This window comes from Vicia villosa, unplaced genomic scaffold, assembly GCF_029867415.1.
Source record: "Vicia villosa cultivar HV-30 ecotype Madison, WI unplaced genomic scaffold, Vvil1.0 ctg.003337F_1_1, whole genome shotgun sequence".
NCBI classification, from domain to species: Eukaryota; Viridiplantae; Streptophyta; class Magnoliopsida; order Fabales; family Fabaceae; genus Vicia; species Vicia villosa.
In genome coordinates, this window is record NW_026706182.1 from 186,699 (window position 1) to 205,979 (window position 19,281).

General features: G+C 35.5%; 1 protein-coding gene and 1 long non-coding RNA gene across 3 annotated transcripts; both read left to right on the plus strand.

The window, feature by feature from the left end:
* Positions 1-6,201: 6,201 nt before the first annotated feature.
* On the plus strand, positions 6,202-8,089 carry LOC131640850 (uncharacterized). The gene is made up of 3 exons (XR_009295363.1): positions 6,202-6,332; positions 6,411-6,491; positions 7,973-8,089. It is a non-coding gene; the product is annotated as an uncharacterized LOC131640850 (long non-coding RNA).
* Positions 8,090-8,934: 845 nt separating this feature from the next.
* LOC131640847 (uncharacterized) lies at positions 8,935-18,005 on the plus strand. Of its 2 annotated transcripts, XM_058911223.1 has the most exons (3): positions 8,935-9,065; positions 11,194-12,203; positions 17,760-18,005. In XM_058911223.1, the coding sequence occupies exons 2-3, from the start codon at positions 11,201-11,203 to the stop codon at positions 17,774-17,776; spliced, it is 1,020 nt and encodes a 339-aa protein (XP_058767206.1). In that variant the 5' UTR covers positions 8,935-9,065; positions 11,194-11,200; the 3' UTR covers positions 17,777-18,005. The 2 variants fall into 2 exon arrangements, 1 of the variants encoding a protein (XP_058767206.1); XR_009295362.1 differs by lacking the exons at positions 11,194-12,203; positions 17,760-18,005 and adding an exon at positions 10,650-10,784 and having other exon boundaries at positions 8,936-9,065.
* The last annotated feature ends 1,276 nt before the right edge of the window (positions 18,006-19,281 follow it).

The following is a 19,281-nucleotide window of genomic DNA, read 5'->3' on the forward strand; positions in this document are numbered from 1 at the left end:
TCTATAATTATGTTTTTATTGTGTATTTGTATTATGGATTTGTATCTCATTCGTAATTATAATTTATAACTTATATATTATAATTTATATATTTATATATAATGTCAAAATCTTTATTAAGTGGTATATTTTATTTAGATGATATAGATAATTTAGGTACGTTTTGCTTGAGAGTTATATTTTATTTTGATGGTATAGATAATTTAGATATGTTTTGCTTGAGAATTATATTTTATTTTGATGGTATAGATAATTTATATAATTTAGGTATGCTTTGTGTTTTTTATGAATATATAAGTAATTTCTAAAATAACACAGATAAAGTAGATGAACGCCACCATATGAAGCAAGTGGAGGAGCAACTACCAAATAATGAAAGTTAAAACAAGCTCGATTGTATGATATTTAAATAATATTCAAGCATTTGGGATTAATTTTAAAATAAATTGTGTTTGGTGGAATCTTTCATTAGTCGTAATGAAATTGAGAAACTTTTATATGAAAAATATGTGATAGTTATTGGCTATTTTATTCATTTTTTATGCATATGTAAAAGTCATTTTTTTTATATCCCGTAGAGTTTTTGAAGAAAAAAATAGTTTTTTCTTAAATATATTATTATATTTGCACTAAATCAGTTGTTTTTAATTGAGTTTAACTTGGTGATATAAATATATGTAATTTTTTTCATATTACATAACTTAATTTTAATAATGACCATTCATTTTTTAAAAAAATAAAAAATAATTATTAACTCATTAATTGGATTTTTTTAAATAACCATGTATTTAAAAAAAAATTACGCAAATAACCACGTTTCGGGAAAAATTACGCAAATAACCAGGTTTCAGAAAATGCATACATGAAGGCGCCATCTCAAATGGCGTGACCCCTTTTTTTTTACACCTAGGTGTAACATCCCAATTTTTATTAATTATATTAGTAATTATATTATTTGGTGTTTTTAATAATTGCTTATTTATTTAGTTATTATGTGATATAATAATTATTTGAAATATTTAATTGTATGTGTGTTTGTGTTATTTGGGTTGATTAAGTTGTATGAGAGATATAGCTAAATGGGCCTAAGTGATAGATTGGTGGGTTAAGCCCAATTTACATAAGTGAGATAGTAAGAGAAGGTTAGGGTTTTAGAGGTTACTATTTTCATTTGGGGGAAAATATAGGAAGAATAGAAAAGAGGCAAAAGGGAAGAGAACAATGGTGGAAGAGAAAAGCTAGAAGAATCCCCATTTTCGCAGCTATGTTTCAGCAAAGAGTCACCTTAGCAAAACGGACGTATCTCTCAATCCAACCGTTGGATCGTTGCGGTACTTGGACACAACGTTCCTGACCCATAGAGGTAAGTTCTGACCGGAGCGATTTTGATTTTGAGGATTTTAAGTTCGTCTGATAAGCTGATTCCCGAACTGGTTTTTAGGTGTGTCTCCTAGTGATGTTAGAAAGGATTTCTTTTGGAGAAAAGCTTAGAGCTATGGTGAAAGAGTCCATAATTACCAAGGTAAGGGTGGGGTTCTTTCATGCTAAAGGGTTATATGATAGTATGTTATAGTGGGTTTAATTCTATACTTTGATATCCATGTTCTTCTATGTTGCAATTTTGGGTATTTAATGATTGTTTGAATGTGATGATATAAATGTGATAAGTTGTGTGCAATTGATAATCTATGTGTATTAGATTGTTATGTTTGTTGTGAGTAAACCATTGATAGTGAAATAATGGGTTTTGTTATAGAATTGGAAAATAATGGAATAGAAATATAATAGTTGAATTGAAATTAATATAGTTTAATTATTAATTGGATAGTTAAATTATTAGTTGAATTGATTCCAATAAGTCTATGTGATTGGAATATACTTGGACTTGGACCAATTATTCGGTTTATCGGTAAATTACGGTATTTTGAGAAATTGTTTGTAATTGTGTTTTGGCTTGAATATGTATGTTGAGAAATATATATTGTCATGCCAATGATGTTGTTTTGATATTGATTCTTTATGGTTAGTTGGTTAGCATTAATTCTAATGATTAATTGCTTGATGTTGAAAATGTGTGTTCATGTATAATTGACAAAAATGAGAATTAACATGAGATAGTATGATTACTAGTGTTAATTGGATTGTGTAAATCGTAATTGATTAATTGGCCTCTCATATGTGAATGATGTGTGTGTGTTGTGAATGTTGTGTACAATTGGTGGATAATTCATGGAGTTGAATTATTGTGATATGTGGAAAGTTAAGATGGTAGAGATGATCTTAATTGCATATATTTGTGAGATTGTACATACATTCATATCATAGTGTGCCTTGAAACATAGGTGGAATTGCTTTGAAACACAAGCGTGGCTTGGATTCTAGAGTGAATCGGAAAGCGGTAAACTATATGTTTACATTTGGTGGCTTTGGTCTTGTCCGGATCTGAAGCGGGGCTAGATTCTATATGAATCGGAAGCGGTGGAACTTTGGGTCCATATTGGGTACCACATGCATAGAGTCACATGTCTTGCATTGAGTTACATTGGAGTTATGTGATGTTTGAATATATGTAATTATGTGATTAGGTGATTGTTATGTGTGCATGAGATGTGATAATTAAATTTGGTGATGTTTGATACATAATTTTGGTGATATATGTAAATGAAACGTATATGATGAGAATGCAAATATATATATATATATTAATGATATATGTATATATGTGGAATATATGAACCATGTTTTGCCATTATTGATAGTTGTATTAATTTACGTTGTGATTAGGAAGTATATGTTATTATGTGCTTGAATGACATACTTGTAAACTTGAGTACATTGTTATAGTTGATAGTTAACATTATTGTTGTGATGCAAATTGCTTATATTGAGAAGTGGTGAATTGTGTATGATTTTATCTTTGCTATATGTATTATCATACTTTCCTTTATAATGTTTGATATCTCACCCCTTCTGCTGATGTTTCCCCTACCATGGGAAATGGGCAGGTACTCAAGTATAGCTGTGGAAGTTTGTAGATTCACCGTGTCTGGTTGGTGTGTCGCTCTGATACGTAGCACTCGGGGGGGGTTGTCTATATTGTTGTTTCTATGTTGTTCATGTTTTAGTTGTTGAGTTCCAAATTGGATATTGAGAAGTACTATGATGTTTGAATTTGTTTCCGATTAAATAAGATGATTTGTTTATAAAGCTGAATGTTATGATTCCGCTGCATATTAAAATGAAGTTGGTTTGTCTAAGAGCTGTTATAAGTTGTTTTGTGCTTATCTGAGATTAAAGTGCTATGTATCTGTTTATGAGTTGTTAATATGAAGTAAATTTGATATCCCAAATACTTGTTGATAGTTTCTAAAATACTCTGATTTCACGCATGATATTTTTGGGTAGAATTTGGGGTGTTACATTAGTGGTATCAGAGCAGGTCGGTCCGTCCGGCCAAGTTGTCGAGTCAGTTGAGTTGTGTGACAGTTGAATGATGTTAGTGTTTTATTCCTTAGTACGCGACATGTGTGTGAAACATTGTTGGTACTTATTCGTTTTGTTGCAGGGTTAGTTTGAGCGAAGTAGGGAAGAAGCTGTGCTTCTTGGATATGTTTCAGTTGTAAGTTATTGGTGCAATATATTTCTTAAGGAGACAGAGCAAGCAATGTAGAAGTTTGTTGGTTTCCGAATTCGAAGGTAACATGGATTTAAGATTTTGGTTGTTTAACAAGTCGGAACGTCTTGGAATAAGGACAATTGTTATAAGATGGAATTTAGGAAGTTGTCATATTCAGCATTATTGGTGGACTGTGAAGTTATCAGTTTAAGTAACCGTTGCGTAGGATGTTGAAGTAAGAATAATGATTAAGCGACGGATTGCGGTAGACCTTGTCAAGGGATCCTTGGCAAGAGATTGGAAAAGTTGTCGAAGTTGTTGGAATGTTCAAGTCGGAGTTAGAAATGCGAAGGGACGAGTATGATTCCAAGAATAAAAAGTGTTGATAGTGGTGTAAAGGAATTATGTTCTAATGTTATCACAAGGTGTGTGTTAGCATGTTCAGATGATTTTGGGAGTTAATGAAGTATGGTACTTTTGGTGACGTAAAGGATTCTATTGCAGTTAAGTAACGATGGTTTACGCTACCATTATGGTTGTCGGCTGTCTATTGACAAATTGAGGAACTGATCACCCTTAATCTCTTGTTAATAGTAGACGGAATCGTATTGGAATGAGATAGACTTGTCTTACCAGCTTGATAATATTGGAAGTGAATAAGTCTGTGCAAGATGGTGCGATGTTGTTTAGGTTGTTTGCAACTTTGGATGTTCATGAGGAAATAACGATTGGGGGATTATCGATAGTTGGCGCATTTGCATAAGTGTTTCCTGAAGATGTAAGTGATTTACCGTCAGAAAGAAAAGTTGAGTTTTCGATCGATTTAGTTCCTGGAACTAGTCTTGTATCGAGGGCTCCATATAGGATGTCTGCTTATGATGTTGAAAGAGTTGAAGAGTCAACTTGAAGATTTGTTTGAGGAGAGGTTGATTCGTTCGAGTGTATCGTCTAGAGGTGCATATGTTTTTGTTGGTTAAGAAGAAGGAAGGTTTTGCAAGGCTTTGTGTTGAAGCAAAAAGGACAAGTTGTAGCTTATGCTTCAAGGCAACTTAAGATTCATGAGAGGAGTTATCTGACGCAAGATTTAGAGTTGGCCGCCGTTGTTTTTGTTTTAAAAATTTGAAGGCAATACTTATTTGGATCGAGATTTGATGTGTATAGTGACTACAAGAGTTTGAAGTATTTGCTTGATCAGAAAGAGTTGAATATGAGACAGAGAAGGTGGTTGGAATTCTTGAAGGACTAGGATTTTGCTTTGAATTATCATCCGGGAAAAGCGAACGTTGTAGCCAATGCATTGAGTAGGAAATAATTGCATATGTCTATGTTGATGATTCAAGAATTGGAATTGTTGGAATAATTTCGAGATTTGAGTTTGGTATGTTGAAGCTTACTTGTGGTATTCCTGATGAGATTAAAGAAGGTCAGAAATCGGATTTGAAATTGGTTGACAAGATGACATTGATTGATTGAAGATAAGGTGATAATTTTCGGATTGATGAGAACGGTGTCATGAGATGTCGTGATTGAATTTGTATTCCCGAGGTTTCGGATTTGAAAAAGAGAATTTTTGGGATGAAGGGCATCAAAGTGGTTGAGTGATTATCCTGGTGCTACTAAGATGTATCAAGACTTGAGAAAGTTATTTTGGCGGCGCGATATGAAGAAAGATATTGCGAAATTTGTGTATTTGTGTTTGACTTGTGAGAAGTCAAAGATTGAACATCAGAAACCGTCTGGTTTGATGCAACCGTTGTCCATTCCTGAGTGGAAGTGGGATAGCATTTCTATAGAATTTGTTTTGGGTTTGTCGAGGACATCGAGTAATTGTGAGGCAATTTGGGTCATTGTAGATGGATTGACGAATTTTCTCACTCTATTCCGATAAGCATGGATTATCCGATGGAGAGACTTGCAAAGTTGTATTTTAAAAAGATTGTGAGTTGGCATGGTGTTCCGTCGAGTGTTGTTTTTGATAGAGATCCGAAGTTTACTTCTAGATTTTGGAAAGTTTTGCAGAGTGCTTTGATTATTAAGTTGTGTTTGAGTTCGATTTATCATCCGCAAGCTGATGGTCAAACGGAGAAGACAATTCAATAGCTTGAGGATCTTTTAAGAGCTTGTATTTTGAAGCCTTGTATGGTCGAAGCTGTGGAACACCTTTGTGTTCGTGTGAGTCTGGAGAGAGTAAGTGTGGTTTTGGCGATGAGATGGTTGTGTCGATTATATTTTCGAGGACGAAAATATTCTAAGTGGGGGAGAGTTGTAACATCCCAATTTTTATTAATTATATTAGTAATTATATTATTTGGTGTTTTTAATAATTGCTTATTTATTTAGTTATTATGTGATATAATAATTATTTGAAATATTTAATTGTATGTGTGTTTGTGTTATTTGGGTTGATTAAGTTGTATGAGAGATATAGCTAAATGGGCCTAAGTGATAGATTGGTGGAGTAAGCCCAATTTACATAAGTGAGATAGTAAGAGAAGGTTAGGGTTTTAGAGGTTACTATTTTCATTTGGGGGAAAATATAGGAAGAATAGAAAAGAGGCAAAAGGGAAGAGAACAATGGTGGAAGAGAAAAGCTAGAAGAACCCCCATTTTCGCAGCTATGTTTCAGCAAAGAGTCACCTTAGCAAAACGGACGTATCTCTCAATCCAACCGTTGGATCGTTGCGGTACTTGGACACAACGTTCCTGACCCATAGAGGTAAGTTCTGACCGGAGCGATTTTGATTTTGAGGATTTTAAGTTCGTCTGATAAGTTGATTCCCGAACTGGTTTTTAGGTGTGTCTCCTAGTGATGTTAGAAAGGATTTCTTTTGGAGAAAAGCTTAGAGCTATGGTGAAAGAGTCCATATTTACCAAGGTAAGGGTGAGGTTCTTTCATGCTAAAGGGTTATATGATAGTATGTTATAGTGGGTTTAATTCTATACTTTGATATCCATGTTCTTCTATGTTGCAATTTTGGGTATTTAATGATTGTTTGAATGTGATGATATAAATGTGATAAGTTGTGTGCAATTGATAATCTATGTGTATTAGATTGTTATGTTTGTTGTGAGTAAACCATTGATAGTGAAATAATGGGTTTTGTTATAGAATTGGAAAATAATGGAATAGAAATATAATAGTTGAATTGAAATTAATATAGTTTAATTATTAATTGGATAGTTAAATTATTAGTTGAATTGATTCTAATAAGTCTATGTGATTGGAATATACTTGGACTTGGACCAATTATTCGGTTTATCGGTAAATTACGGTATTTTGAGAAATTGTTTGTAATTGTGTTTTGGCTTGAATATGTATGTTGAGAAATATATATTGTCATGCCAATGATGTTGTTTTGATATTGATTCTTTATGGTTAGTTGGTTAGCATTAATTCTAATGATTAATTGCTTGATGTTGAAAATGGGCGTTCATGTATAATTGACAAAAATGAGAATTAACATGAGATAGTATGATTACTAGTGTTAATTGGATTGTGTAAATCGTAATTGATTAATTGGCCTCTCATATGTGAATGATGTGTGTGTGTTGTGAATGTTGTGTACAATTGGTGGATAATTCATGGAGTTGAATTATTGTGATATGTGGAAAGTTAAGATGGTAGAGATGATCTTAATTGCATATATTTGTGAGATTGTACATACATTCATATCATAGTGTGCCTTGAAACATAGGTGGAATTGCTTTGAAACACAAGCGTGGCTTGGATTCTAGAGTGAATCGGAAAGCGGTAAACTATATGTTTACATTTGGTGGCTTTGGTCTTGTCCGGATCTGAAGCGTGGCTAGATTCTATATGAATCGGAAGCGGTGGAACTTTGGGTCCATATTGGGTACCACATGCATAGAGTCACATGTCTTGCATTGAGTTACATTGGAGTTATGTGATGTTTGAATATATGTAATTATGTGATTAGGTGATTGTTATGTGTGCATGAGATGTGATAATTAAATTTGGTGATGTTTGATACATGATTTTGGTGATATATGTAAATGAAACGTATATGATGAGAATGCATATATATATATATATTAATGATATATGTATATATGTGGAATATATGAACCATGTTTTGCCATTATTGATAGTTGTATTAATTTAGGTTGTGATTAGGAAGTATATGTTATTATGTGCTTGAATGACATACTTGTAAACTTGAGTACATTGTTATAGTTGATAGTTAACATTATTGTTGTGATGCAAATTGCTTATATTGAGAAGTGGTGAATTGTGTATGATTTTATCTTTGCTATATGTATTATCATACTTTCCTTTATAATGTTTGATATCTCACCCCTTCTGCTGATGTTTCCCTTACCATGGGAAATGGGCAGGTACTCAAGTATAGCTGTGGAAGTTTGTAGATTCACCGTGTCTGGTTGGTGTGTCGCTCTGATACGTAGCACTCGGGGGGTTGTCTATATTGTTGTTTCTATGTTGTTCATGTTTTAGTTGTTGAGTTTCAAATTGGATATTGAGAAGTACTATGATGTTTGAATTTGTTTCCGATTAAATAAGATGATTTGTTTATAAAGCTGAATGTTATGATTCCGCTGCATATTAAAATGAAGTTGGTTTGTCTAAGAGCTGTTATAAGTTGTTTTGTGCTTATCTGAGATTAAAGTACTATGTATCTGTTTATGAGTTGTTAATATGAAGTAAATGTGATATCCCAAATACTTGTTGATAGTTTCTAAAATACTCTGATTTCACGCATGATATTTTCGGGTAGAATTTGGGATGTTACACTAGGCGCCATATGAGATGGCACACTAAGTACAACAAGCCATGTCATATGGCGCCTCCATTCATTTTTTAGGAGGAGGAGGCATCTCATATGGCTCCTGTAACGCCCGGAAAAATAATTATTTGCTTAATTTAGACATTTGTGATGTTTTCTGAAATTTTTGCGTTTTGGGGCGATTTAGTCGGTATTAGTTCGGGATAGCGGATCGACATTTAATAGATAATTTTAATATTTTTAGTATTAGAAATATTAATGAGTTAATATTTAGCATTTTGGGAATTTTCTGAGTAATTAAGTTTACACCGGAAATATGAGACACTGAGTAATAAGTCGGTATATTAAAATAGTCGGATTTTATTTTAATGGAGTTTTAGTAGAAGTATTATTTTTATATTAAGTGTGGAAATAATATTGGGTTTAATTAATGACATCTCTAAGTATTAAGGGGGTATATTTTGTTAGGCCCATTTGTGTATTTAATATTAACATAGTTATTTTTGAAAATAGAAGTAGAAGAGAGGTAGAGAGATAGTGTTGTCTGAAAAAGAAAAAGAAGAGGAAACCGAGGGAGAGAAAGAAAAGGGGGTTAGGGTTTGAAGAGGAGACCCAAAGTGTTGCTCTAAAGTGCATTTTTTCTCCAATTTTCAATTGAATCTTCTTAGAGCTGCACTCAATCCAAGGTAAGGGGGGATTCTTACTTCCTAAATGGGAATATGATAGATTATATGTGGGTTTAGGGTATAGATTAATCATTGTATAGTGTTAATTTTGTTTTCTGTTAATTTTGAAATTGCATTTGATTTTTGTCAAGTTGTTGTTTTATTAAAATTTGGAATGGATGCTGCCGTTCAGCAGCTAGCCATGAACTGACTTGAAATGCCGTGACCGGCGGCTCGAGCATTGACTGTGTGATGTTCCTCTAGTTGCTTTGCTGTTGATGAAGTAGTGTGACTATGTTTTCTTTCTAATTCAAAATATTGCTATGTCAATTTATTTCTTTTTGTCTTACTGGTTCATATTAGTACTTAAGGAATATAAATAATACATGGTACTATGTGGTAGACATGTATCATGATTTATGAAATGAAATATATGATGTCATAAAGAGAAATGAGATACACCACCAACACATTTTGTTTCTAGCTAGGTTGTATTGTCTCTTAAGCCACACTATTCTGTGTCATATGATTATAATATATTCTCTGTTATGCTATTTTATACATAATAGTATAATAATGGAAATGAACATGATTAGGAGATGAAATAAAATTGAAAATAGTAGAAATATTGGATTGTGAAACAGTAGCAATAGTAAAGCAGTAGGAATTATAGAACAAATATATTTCAAACAGTCCCGTTAGGTCGAAATAACCGAATTAAGCGGTATAATTAGTTGTCCGGAATTTAATGAAAATTTATATGGTAATTAAGTTTAATTAGTAGATAAGTGTGGTTAATTTATTTTGTTGAAAACATGTTGGATAATAGTTAATATCATATTTAGTTAATTGAGATAATACTTAGGAGTTGGTTGTTTTATTCGAGATATCGACGAATTACAACCCTTTATGTATTTGACTAAAATTTTTAGTTTTAAATTAAATACTTGTGTTGAGATGAATATTGTGATTATCGATATTATCTTTTTTTTGTATTTGTTTTGTGGGTAGCCTTAAGGTGTGAATCCTAGTGAATTTTGATATTGTATATATGTTGCTATGAAGGTGATAATCTCGTTGCTAAGATTGTGTTGTGAGCCTTTGGCTAAAGTTGAGCGGTGTGATTGTTGATATGTGACCGTTGTTGTATTATTGTTATTTCGTTGTCGAATCGTGGTCGTTGTATGTTGCCGCATAGCATAGCATAACATAAAGTTGAACGGTGTGATGTTGATATGTGACCGTGTTGAAGGCTTTGCCTTATGCCTTGCAATTACTGGCAATGTTCTAAGTTGGGAGTTTTACTCCAATGGTACCACATGCATATGCATAATTGAGTCGCATTCGAGTCGTTGTTAGTTGTTTTTGGTTCAAGTTGTTGTATATGCATTGTGATGCTTATGTGTTGATTTGTTGAAGATGTCGATGTGTTGATATCAAGACTATTCTTTGACGATGATCTCTGTATTGTTTATGTTGATGTTGTATGAAACAGTGATTCATTTATATTCCTTACCTAATATATGATTTATCATAATCCTATTTATATAGTTTGATATCTCACCCTTTCTGTTTGAATGTTGCCTCCACGTGGGTAACGTGCAGGTAATCCAGATGAGTAGCTGTTTCCGCTTATAGTCGAGTTCTGGGTGTCATTGCTCTGATACGTAGCACTCGGGGGGAAATGAACACTTGTTTGATGTTGTTATTTGTTTATTGAACCTTGCGATGTATTTGAGGAGTTGTGTGTATTGTTGTTTTTTTTTATGATTCAAAAGATGCTATGTCTTTGTTGTTGAATCGTTGTGAATCCGTTGCATGTTGAATCTAAGTTTGGAACATGTTATGAATATTATGCTATTCATAAGTTGACATATATGTTAAGAGTTTTGTTCACTCCAATCCTGATAGTGTTATGTATTAGTTTAAAAAAAAGCATGACAGGTTTATGTTTATGTTGAATGTGTGACATCCTGATTCTGTTGAGAATTTTTATACTCTGATTTTTCCGCATAAATGTTTGGGGTAGATTTGGGGTGTTACATTAGTGGTATCAGAGCAGGTCGGTCTTGTCCGGCCAAGTGTCGAGTCGTAGTGTAGTCTAACAATCGTGTATTGTTGTTTGTGCTGAATTGTTTTTGTGTTGTAGTGACGCTATGGCTGGGAGGAATGATGCTGCGATAGCTGCTGCTTTGGAAGCGGTGGCTCAGGCTATGCAAAACCAACCGAATGCTGACGAGAATGCTGGATCTCGTAGTTTGGCGACTTTCCAAAGGGAGAATCCACCGGTGTTCAAGGGTACGCATGACCCTGATGGTGCTCTTGATTGGTTGAAGGAGCTCGAGCGAATCTTCCGTGTTATGGATTGCACACCTGCTCAGAAGGTCAGATATGGCACTCATATGCTGGCTAAGGAAGTTGATGATTGGTGGTTGGAGACGCTTGCTAGGTTGGAGCTTTCAGGTGAGGAAGTCACTTGGAATGTGTTCCGTAGGGAATTTCTGAGGAAGTACTATCCTGAAGATGTTCGGGGTAAGAAAGAGATAGAATTCCTAGAGTTGACGCAAGGGAACAAGTCCGTGACTGAGTATGCTGCCAAGTTCACTGAGTTGATTAAGTTCTATCCTCACTTTGATGGCGAAGGTGCTGAATTTTCTAAGTGCATCAAGTTTCAGAATGGGTTACGCTCGGATATCAAGAAGGCTGTTGGGTACCAAAAGATCCGTTTGTTTCCTGATTTGGTTGACAGTTGTAGGATCTTTGAGGAAGATAGTAATGCTCATCACAAGATGGTTAGTGATAGAAGGGGCAAGAATCAACAAAGCCGTGGGAAACCGTATGATGCTGGTAAAGGGAAACAAAGAGTTATTCATGGTCAGAGGTCTAGTGGGGGAGATGCTCCTGCTAGGATTGTATGCTTCAAGTGTGGTCAACCTGGTCATAAGAGCAATGCTTGTACTGCTGATGCAAGGAAGTGTTTCAGATGTGGTAAGATGGGACATGCAATGTCTGATTGCAAGCATAAGGACATGGTATGTTTCACGTGTGGCGAAGAGGGACACATTGGTAGCCAGTGTCCAAAGAAGAAGGCACAATCTGGTGGAAAAGTGTTTGCTTTAGCTGGGACTCCTACAGCTAGTGGAGACCGACTCATCAGAGGTACATGTTTCATTAATAGTACTCCTGTAATCACTATTATTGATACTGGTGCTACTCATTGTTTTATTGCTTCTGATTGTGTTGAAAGATTGGGTCTTATGTTGTCTTCCATGAATGGAGAGATGGTTGTCGATCTTCCAGCTAAGGGATCGGTGACTACTTCTCTGATGTGTTCAAAGTGTCCTTTGTCGATCTTCGACAAAGACTTTACTGTTGACTTGATTTGTTTGCCGTTGAGTGGATTAGATGTGATCTTGGGTATGAATTGGTTAGAGTATAACTATGTTCATATCAACTGTTTTAACAAGTCCTTGAGGTTCTCTTCTCCCGAGGAAGAAGGAGTTGGTTTGTTAACTGGTAAGCAGTTGAGGCAATTGATGCAAGACGAAGCACAAATGTTCTCGTTGATGGCGTCATTGTCTTTTGAGAATCAAGTTAGAATTGACGAGTTAAAGGTGGTGCGAGAATTTCCTGATGTGTTTCCTGATGAAATTCCTGATGTACCTCCAGAAAGAGAAGTTGAGTTTGCGATTGATCTTGTACCTGGTACCAGACCTGTTTCTATGGCACCGTACAGGATGTCTACATCTGAGTTGTCTGAATTGAAGAAGCAATTAGAAGAGTTGCTTGAGAAAAAGTTTGTAAGACCAAGTGTATCGTCGTGGGGAGCGCCCGTGTTGTTAGTAAAGAAGAAAGATGGGAGTATGAGACTTTGTGTTGATTATCGGCAGTTGAATAAAGTGACGATCAAGAACAAGTATCCGCTTCCAAGAATTGATGACTTGATGGATCAATTGGTGGGTGCTAGTGTGTTTTCTAAAATTGATTTGAGGTCCGGATATCACCAGATTAGAGTAAAAGAAGATGATATTCAGAAGACTGCGTTCAGGACTCGGTATGGACACTACGAGTATTCGGTGATGCCCTTCGGTGTTACTAATGCGCCGGGAGTATTCATGGAGTACATGAATCGTATTTTTCATACTTACTTGGATCGGTTTGTAGTGGTATTCATTGATGACATTCTGATTTACTCTAAATCTGAAGAAGAGCATGAAGAGCATCTGAGAATTGTGTTGCAAGTTCTGAAAGAGAAGCAGTTGTATGCCAAGTTGTCTAAGTGTGAATTCTGGTTGCATGAAGTTAGTTTCCTTGGTCATGTCATTTCTGGTCACGACATTGCCGTAGATCCTTCTAAAGTTGATGCTGTGTTACAATGGGAAGCTCCGAAATCAGCTACTGAGATTAGAAGCTTCTTGGGCTTAGCCGGTTACTATAGACGGTTTATCGAAGGATTCTCTAAATTTGCACTTCCGTTGACAAGATTGACTTGCAAGGGAAAAGCTTTTGTGTGGGATATTCGATGCGAAGAAAGTTTCAGTGAGTTGAAGAAGAGGTTGACGTCGGCTCCAGTTTTGACTTTGCCTAATCCAGGAGAGCCTTTTGTTGTGTACTGTGATGCTTGTTTGATGGGGTTAGGTGGCGTGCTTATGCAGAATGGTAAAGTGGTTGCTTATGCGTCTAGGCAGTTGAGAACTCATGAAAAGAATTATCCTACGCATGATCTAGAGTTGGCAGCAGTGGTCTTTGTATTGAAAATTTGGAGGCATTATCTTTATGGTTCGAGATTTGAAGTGTTTAGTGACCATAAGAGTTTGAAGTACCTTTTTGATCAGAAAGAGTTGAATATGAGGCAGCGAAGGTGGTTAGAATTATTGAAGGATTATGATTTCGGTTTGAATTATCATCCCGGAAAAGCTAATGTTGTGGCCGATGCTTTAAGCCGAAAGACCTTGCATATGTCGGCTATGATGGCTAAGGAGTTGGAGTTGATTGAGCAGTTTCGAGATTTGAGCTTAGTTTGTGAAGTGACACCACATAGTGTTATGTTGGGAATGTTAAAGATTAACAATGACTTTCTCGACAATATCAAAGAGGCTCAGAAGCTAGATGTGAAGTTGGTGGATTTGATGGTAGGAACCGATCGACTTGAGAAGGATGATTTCAAGTTAGATGCGCATGGTGTGTTGAGATTCCGAGATCGTATTTGTATTCCTGATGATGAAGAGATTAAGAAAGTGATTCTTGAAGAGAGTCATAGAAGCAGTTTGAGTATTCATCCAGGAGCTACAAAGATGTATCAAGATTTGAAGAGTTTGTTTTGGTGGCCTGGTATGAAACGTGATGTGGCACAGTTTGTGTATGCTTGTTTGACTTGTCAGAAGTCAAAGATTGAGCATCAAAAGCCTGCAGGGTTGATGCAACCGTTAGAAGTTCCAGAATGGAAATGGGATAGCATTTCGATGGACTTCGTAACAGGATTACCTAATACCTTGAGAGGATTTGATTCGATTTGGGTGATTGTTGATAGGCTTACGAAGTCGGCACACTTTATACCTATTAACATCACATTCCCGATTGCGAAGTTAGCAGAGATATATGTCAGAGTGATTGTAAAGTTGCATGGTGTTCCTTTGTGTATCGTGTCGGATAGAGACCCGAGGTTTACTTCCGATTTCTGGAAGAGTTTGCAAGAGGCGTTGGGTTCTAAGTTGAGGTTGAGTACGGCGTATCATCCACAGACTGATGGTCAGACCGAGAGGACTATTCAGTCATTAGAGGATTTGTTGAGAGCGTGTGTTCTTGAGCAGGGAGGTTCATGGGATACTTATCTTCCGTTGATTGAGTTCACTTACAATAACAGTTACCATTCTAGTATTGGGATGGCACCTTTTGAGGCGTTGTATGGTCGGAGGTGTAGGACTCCGTTGTGTTGGCATGAATCGGGTGAGAGTGCGGTACTTGGACCCGAGATTGTTAGGGAGACTACTGAGAAAGTGAAGCTTATTCGAGATAAGATGAAAGCTTCTCAAAGTAGACAGAAAAGTTACCATGACAAGAGGAGGAAAGATTTGGAATTCCAAGCTGGTGATCATGTATTTTTGAGGATCACACCTGTGACTGGTGTTGGGAGAGCTCTGAAGTCTAAAAAGCTCACTCCTCGTTTTATTGGTCCGTATCAAATATCAGATCGAGTTGGGAAAGTTGCTTACCGTGTGGCGTTACCGCCAAATCTTGCTAATTTGCACGATGTGTTTCATGTGTCACAACTCCGAAAGTATGTTTCCGATCCGTCTCATGTGATTCAGATGGACGATGTGCAAGTGCGTGATAATCTCACAGTGGAGACGATGCCGGTGCGAATTGTGGATCGCGAGATGAAGGTTCTAAGAGGCAAGGAGATTGCATTGGTGAAAGTTGTTTGGTTAGGAGCTGCTGGAGAAAGCTTGACATGGGAATTAGAGAGCAAGATGCGAGATTCCTATCCCGAGTTATTTGAATCAGGTAAATTTCTATTTTCGAGGACGAAAATATTCTAGTGGGGGAGAGTTGTAACGCCCGGAAAAATAATTATTTGCTTAATTTAGACATTTGTGATGTTTTCTGAAATTTTTGCGTTTTGGGGCGATTTAGTCGGTATTAGTTCGGGATAGCGGATCGACATTTAATAGATAATTTTAATATTTTTAGTATTAGAAATATTAATGAGTTAATATTTAGCATTTTGGGAATTTTCTGAGTAATTAAGTTTACACCGGAAATATGAGACACTGAGTAATAAGTCGGTATATTAAAATAGTCGGATTTTATTTTAATGGAGTTTTAGTAGAAGTATTATTTTTATATTAAGTGTGGAAATAATATTGGGCTTAATTAATGACATCTCTAAGTATTAAGGGGGTATATTTTGTTAGGCCCATTTGTGTATTTAATATTAACATAGTTATTTTTGAAAATAGAAGTAGAAGAGAGGTAGAGAGATAGTGTTGTCTGAAAAAGAAAAAGAAGAGGAAACCGAGGGAGAGAAATAAAAGGGGGTTAGGGTTTGAAGAGGAGACCCAAAGTGTTGCTCTAAAGTGCATTTTTTCTCCAATTTTCAATTGAATCTTCTTAGAGCTGCACTCAATCCAAGGTAAGGGGGGATTCTTACTTCCTAAATGGGAATATGATAGATTATATGTGGGTTTAGGGTATAGATTAATCATTGTATAGTGTTAATTTTGTTTTCTGTTAATTTTGAAATTGCATTTGATTTTTGTCAAGTTGTTGTTTTATTAAAATTTGGAATGGATGCTGCCGTTCAGCAGCTAGCCATGAACTGACTTGAAATGCCGTGACCGGCGGCTCGAGCATTGACTGTGTGATGTTCCTCTAGTTGCTTTGCTGTTGATGAAGTAGTGTGACTATGTTTTCTTTCTAATTCAAAATATTGCTATGTCAATTTATTTCTTTTTGTCTTACTGGTTCATATTAGTACTTAAGGAATATAAATAATACATGGTATTATGTGGTAGACATGTATCATGATTTATGAAATGAAATATATGATGTCATAAAGAGAAATGAGATACACCACCAACACATTTTGTTTCTAGCTAGGTTGTATTGTCTCTTAAGCCACACTATTCTGTGTCATATGATTATAATATATTCTCTGTTATGCTATTTTATACATAATAGTATAATAATGGAAATGAACATGATTAGGAGATGAAATAAAATTGAAAATAGTAGAAATATTGGATTGTGAAACAGTAGCAATAGTAAAGCAGTAGGAATTATAGAACAAATATATTTCAAACAGTCCCGTTAGGTCGAAATAACCGAATTAAGCGGTATAATTAGTTGTCCGGAATTTAATGAAAATTTATATGGCAATTAAGTTTAATTAGTAGATAAGTGTGGTTAATTTATTTTGTTGAAAACATGTTGGATAATAGTTAATATCATATTTAGTTAATTGAGATAATACTTAGGAGTTGGTTGTTTTATTCGAGATATCGACGAATTACAACCCTTTATGTATTTGACTAAAATTTTTAGTTTTAAATTAAATACTTGTGTTGAGATGAATATTGTGATTATCGATATTATCTTTTTTTGTATTTGTTTTGTGGGTAGCCTTAAGGTGTGAATCCTAGTGAATTTTGATATTGTATATATGTTGCTATGAAGGTGATAATCTCGTTGCTAAGATTGTGTTGTGAGCCTTTGGCTAAAGTTGAGCGGTGTGATTGTTGATATGTGACCGTTGTTGTATTATTGTTATTTCGTTGTCGAATCGTGGTCGTTGTATGTTGCCGCATAGCATAGCATAACATAAAGTTGAACGGTGTGATGTTGATATGTGACCGTGTTGAAGGCTTTGCCTTATGCCTCGCAATTACTGGCAATGTTCTAAGTTGGGAGTTTTACTCCAATGGTACCACATGCATATGCATAATTGAGTCGCATTCGAGTCGTTGTTAGTTGTTTTTGGTTCAAGTTGTTGTATATGCATTGTGATGCTTATGTGTTGATTTGTTGAAGATGTCGATGTGTTGATATCAAGACTATTCTTTGACGATGATCTCTGTATTGTTTATGTTGATGTTGTATGAAACAGTGATTCATTTATATTCCTTACCTAATATATGATTTATCATAATCCTATTTGTATAGTTTGATATCTCACCCTTTCTGTTTGAATGTTGCCTCCACGTGGGTAACGTGCAGGTAATCCAGATGAGTAGCTGTTTCCGCTTATAGTCGAGTTCTGGGTGTCATTGCTCTGATACGTAGCACTCGGGGGGAAATGAACACTTGTTTGATGTTGTTATTTGTTTATTGAACCTTGCGATGTATTTGAGGAGTTGTGTGTATTGTTGTTTTTTTTTTATGATTCAAAAGATGCTATGTCTTTGTTGTTGAATCGTTGTGAATCCGTTGCATGTTGAATCTAAGTTTGGAACATGTTATGAATATTATGCTATTCATAAGTTGACATATATGTTAAGAGTTTTGTTCACTCCAATCCTGATAGTGTTATGTATTAGTTTAAAAAAAAGCATGACAGGTTTATGTTTATGTTGAATGTGTGACATCCTGATTCTGTTGAGAATTTTTATACTCTGATTTTTCCGCATAAATATTTGGGGTAGATTTGGGGTGTTACAGCTCCTCCTTGTATCTGTCTCATCTATAAATAATACCTCATTTCTCCACCATTCTTCACACTTTCTCACTAAATCTTCTCATTTCTCCCAAATTTTATCATTATGGCTTCTGAGATTTTCACAAGAGATGGGTATGTATTTTTCTCGGTCGTTAAACCGCCGATTAAAATGAAATTTTGGAACATCCATTCCATGGAGCGTCTAAAGAGAGAGTTGAAACGCTGGCTAGATGACAACATCCCAACAGGCGAAGAAATTAGAAGAATCCAGAGAAGAAGAACTGCCATATCACTTGCGACTGGAACGTCTCGTACTTGGTTAGAGGAAGTTGAAAGAGACAGAGACGTAATGATGATGATGCACGGTTCTGATGACATTGTTTTGGTGCTTGTTATATCTTAGATAACTTGTCGTGTTGTTGGCATTTTTTTGTATCCGTTGTATGTGTTGTTTTTAAGTCATTATGTCATTTAATTTCTAACAATGATCGTGTTGTAACAAATGTTTCTTAATGAAAAGAAGACATGTTTAGATCTTAAAAGAAGTGTGCATACAAAATTCAATTCTAAGAACCACTTGCACGATTAGGACAATTTTTTTTATTGTGTCCGACTTGGCGACATAAACCACACTTTCTTTCTAGCTTATCGAGCTCGTCCATTTCAGTCGTGATACGCTTGCTTTTGGGACGACCCTTTTTATTTCTCCGCATTTGATCGTTGTGCCAAACAATTTCCCCCTCGTACGCAGGCCAATAATCCTCTTTTGCTACCACTGCAAAGCCATTGTTGTATACGTGGAGCAAGGTCTCATACTTGTAAATGGGAGATAGGAGTGCTAATGCATCTAAGTGAGAATGAGCACATACTGCAATGACATGGGAGCAAGGCATACGAAATGCCTGAAACTTGCCGCAATCGCACCAACGTTCTTCTAGTAGAACCCTATACTCTTGTCTTGGTAGCCCTTCGCCGTGGTCGATTGTCTCTCTGACCATGAAATTATGGTTATGTCGGTCAAACCTTGTAACCGTATGTGTGTTGGCCTTCGCACCTTCTGCCTTGATAAATCTTGTGCAACAT

Excerpts from the sequence above, each read along its gene's own strand:
- LOC131640847 (XM_058911223.1), top strand. The coding sequence starts at position 11,201 with ATGGCTGGGAGGAATGATGCTGCGATAGCTGCTGCTTTGGAAGCGGTG.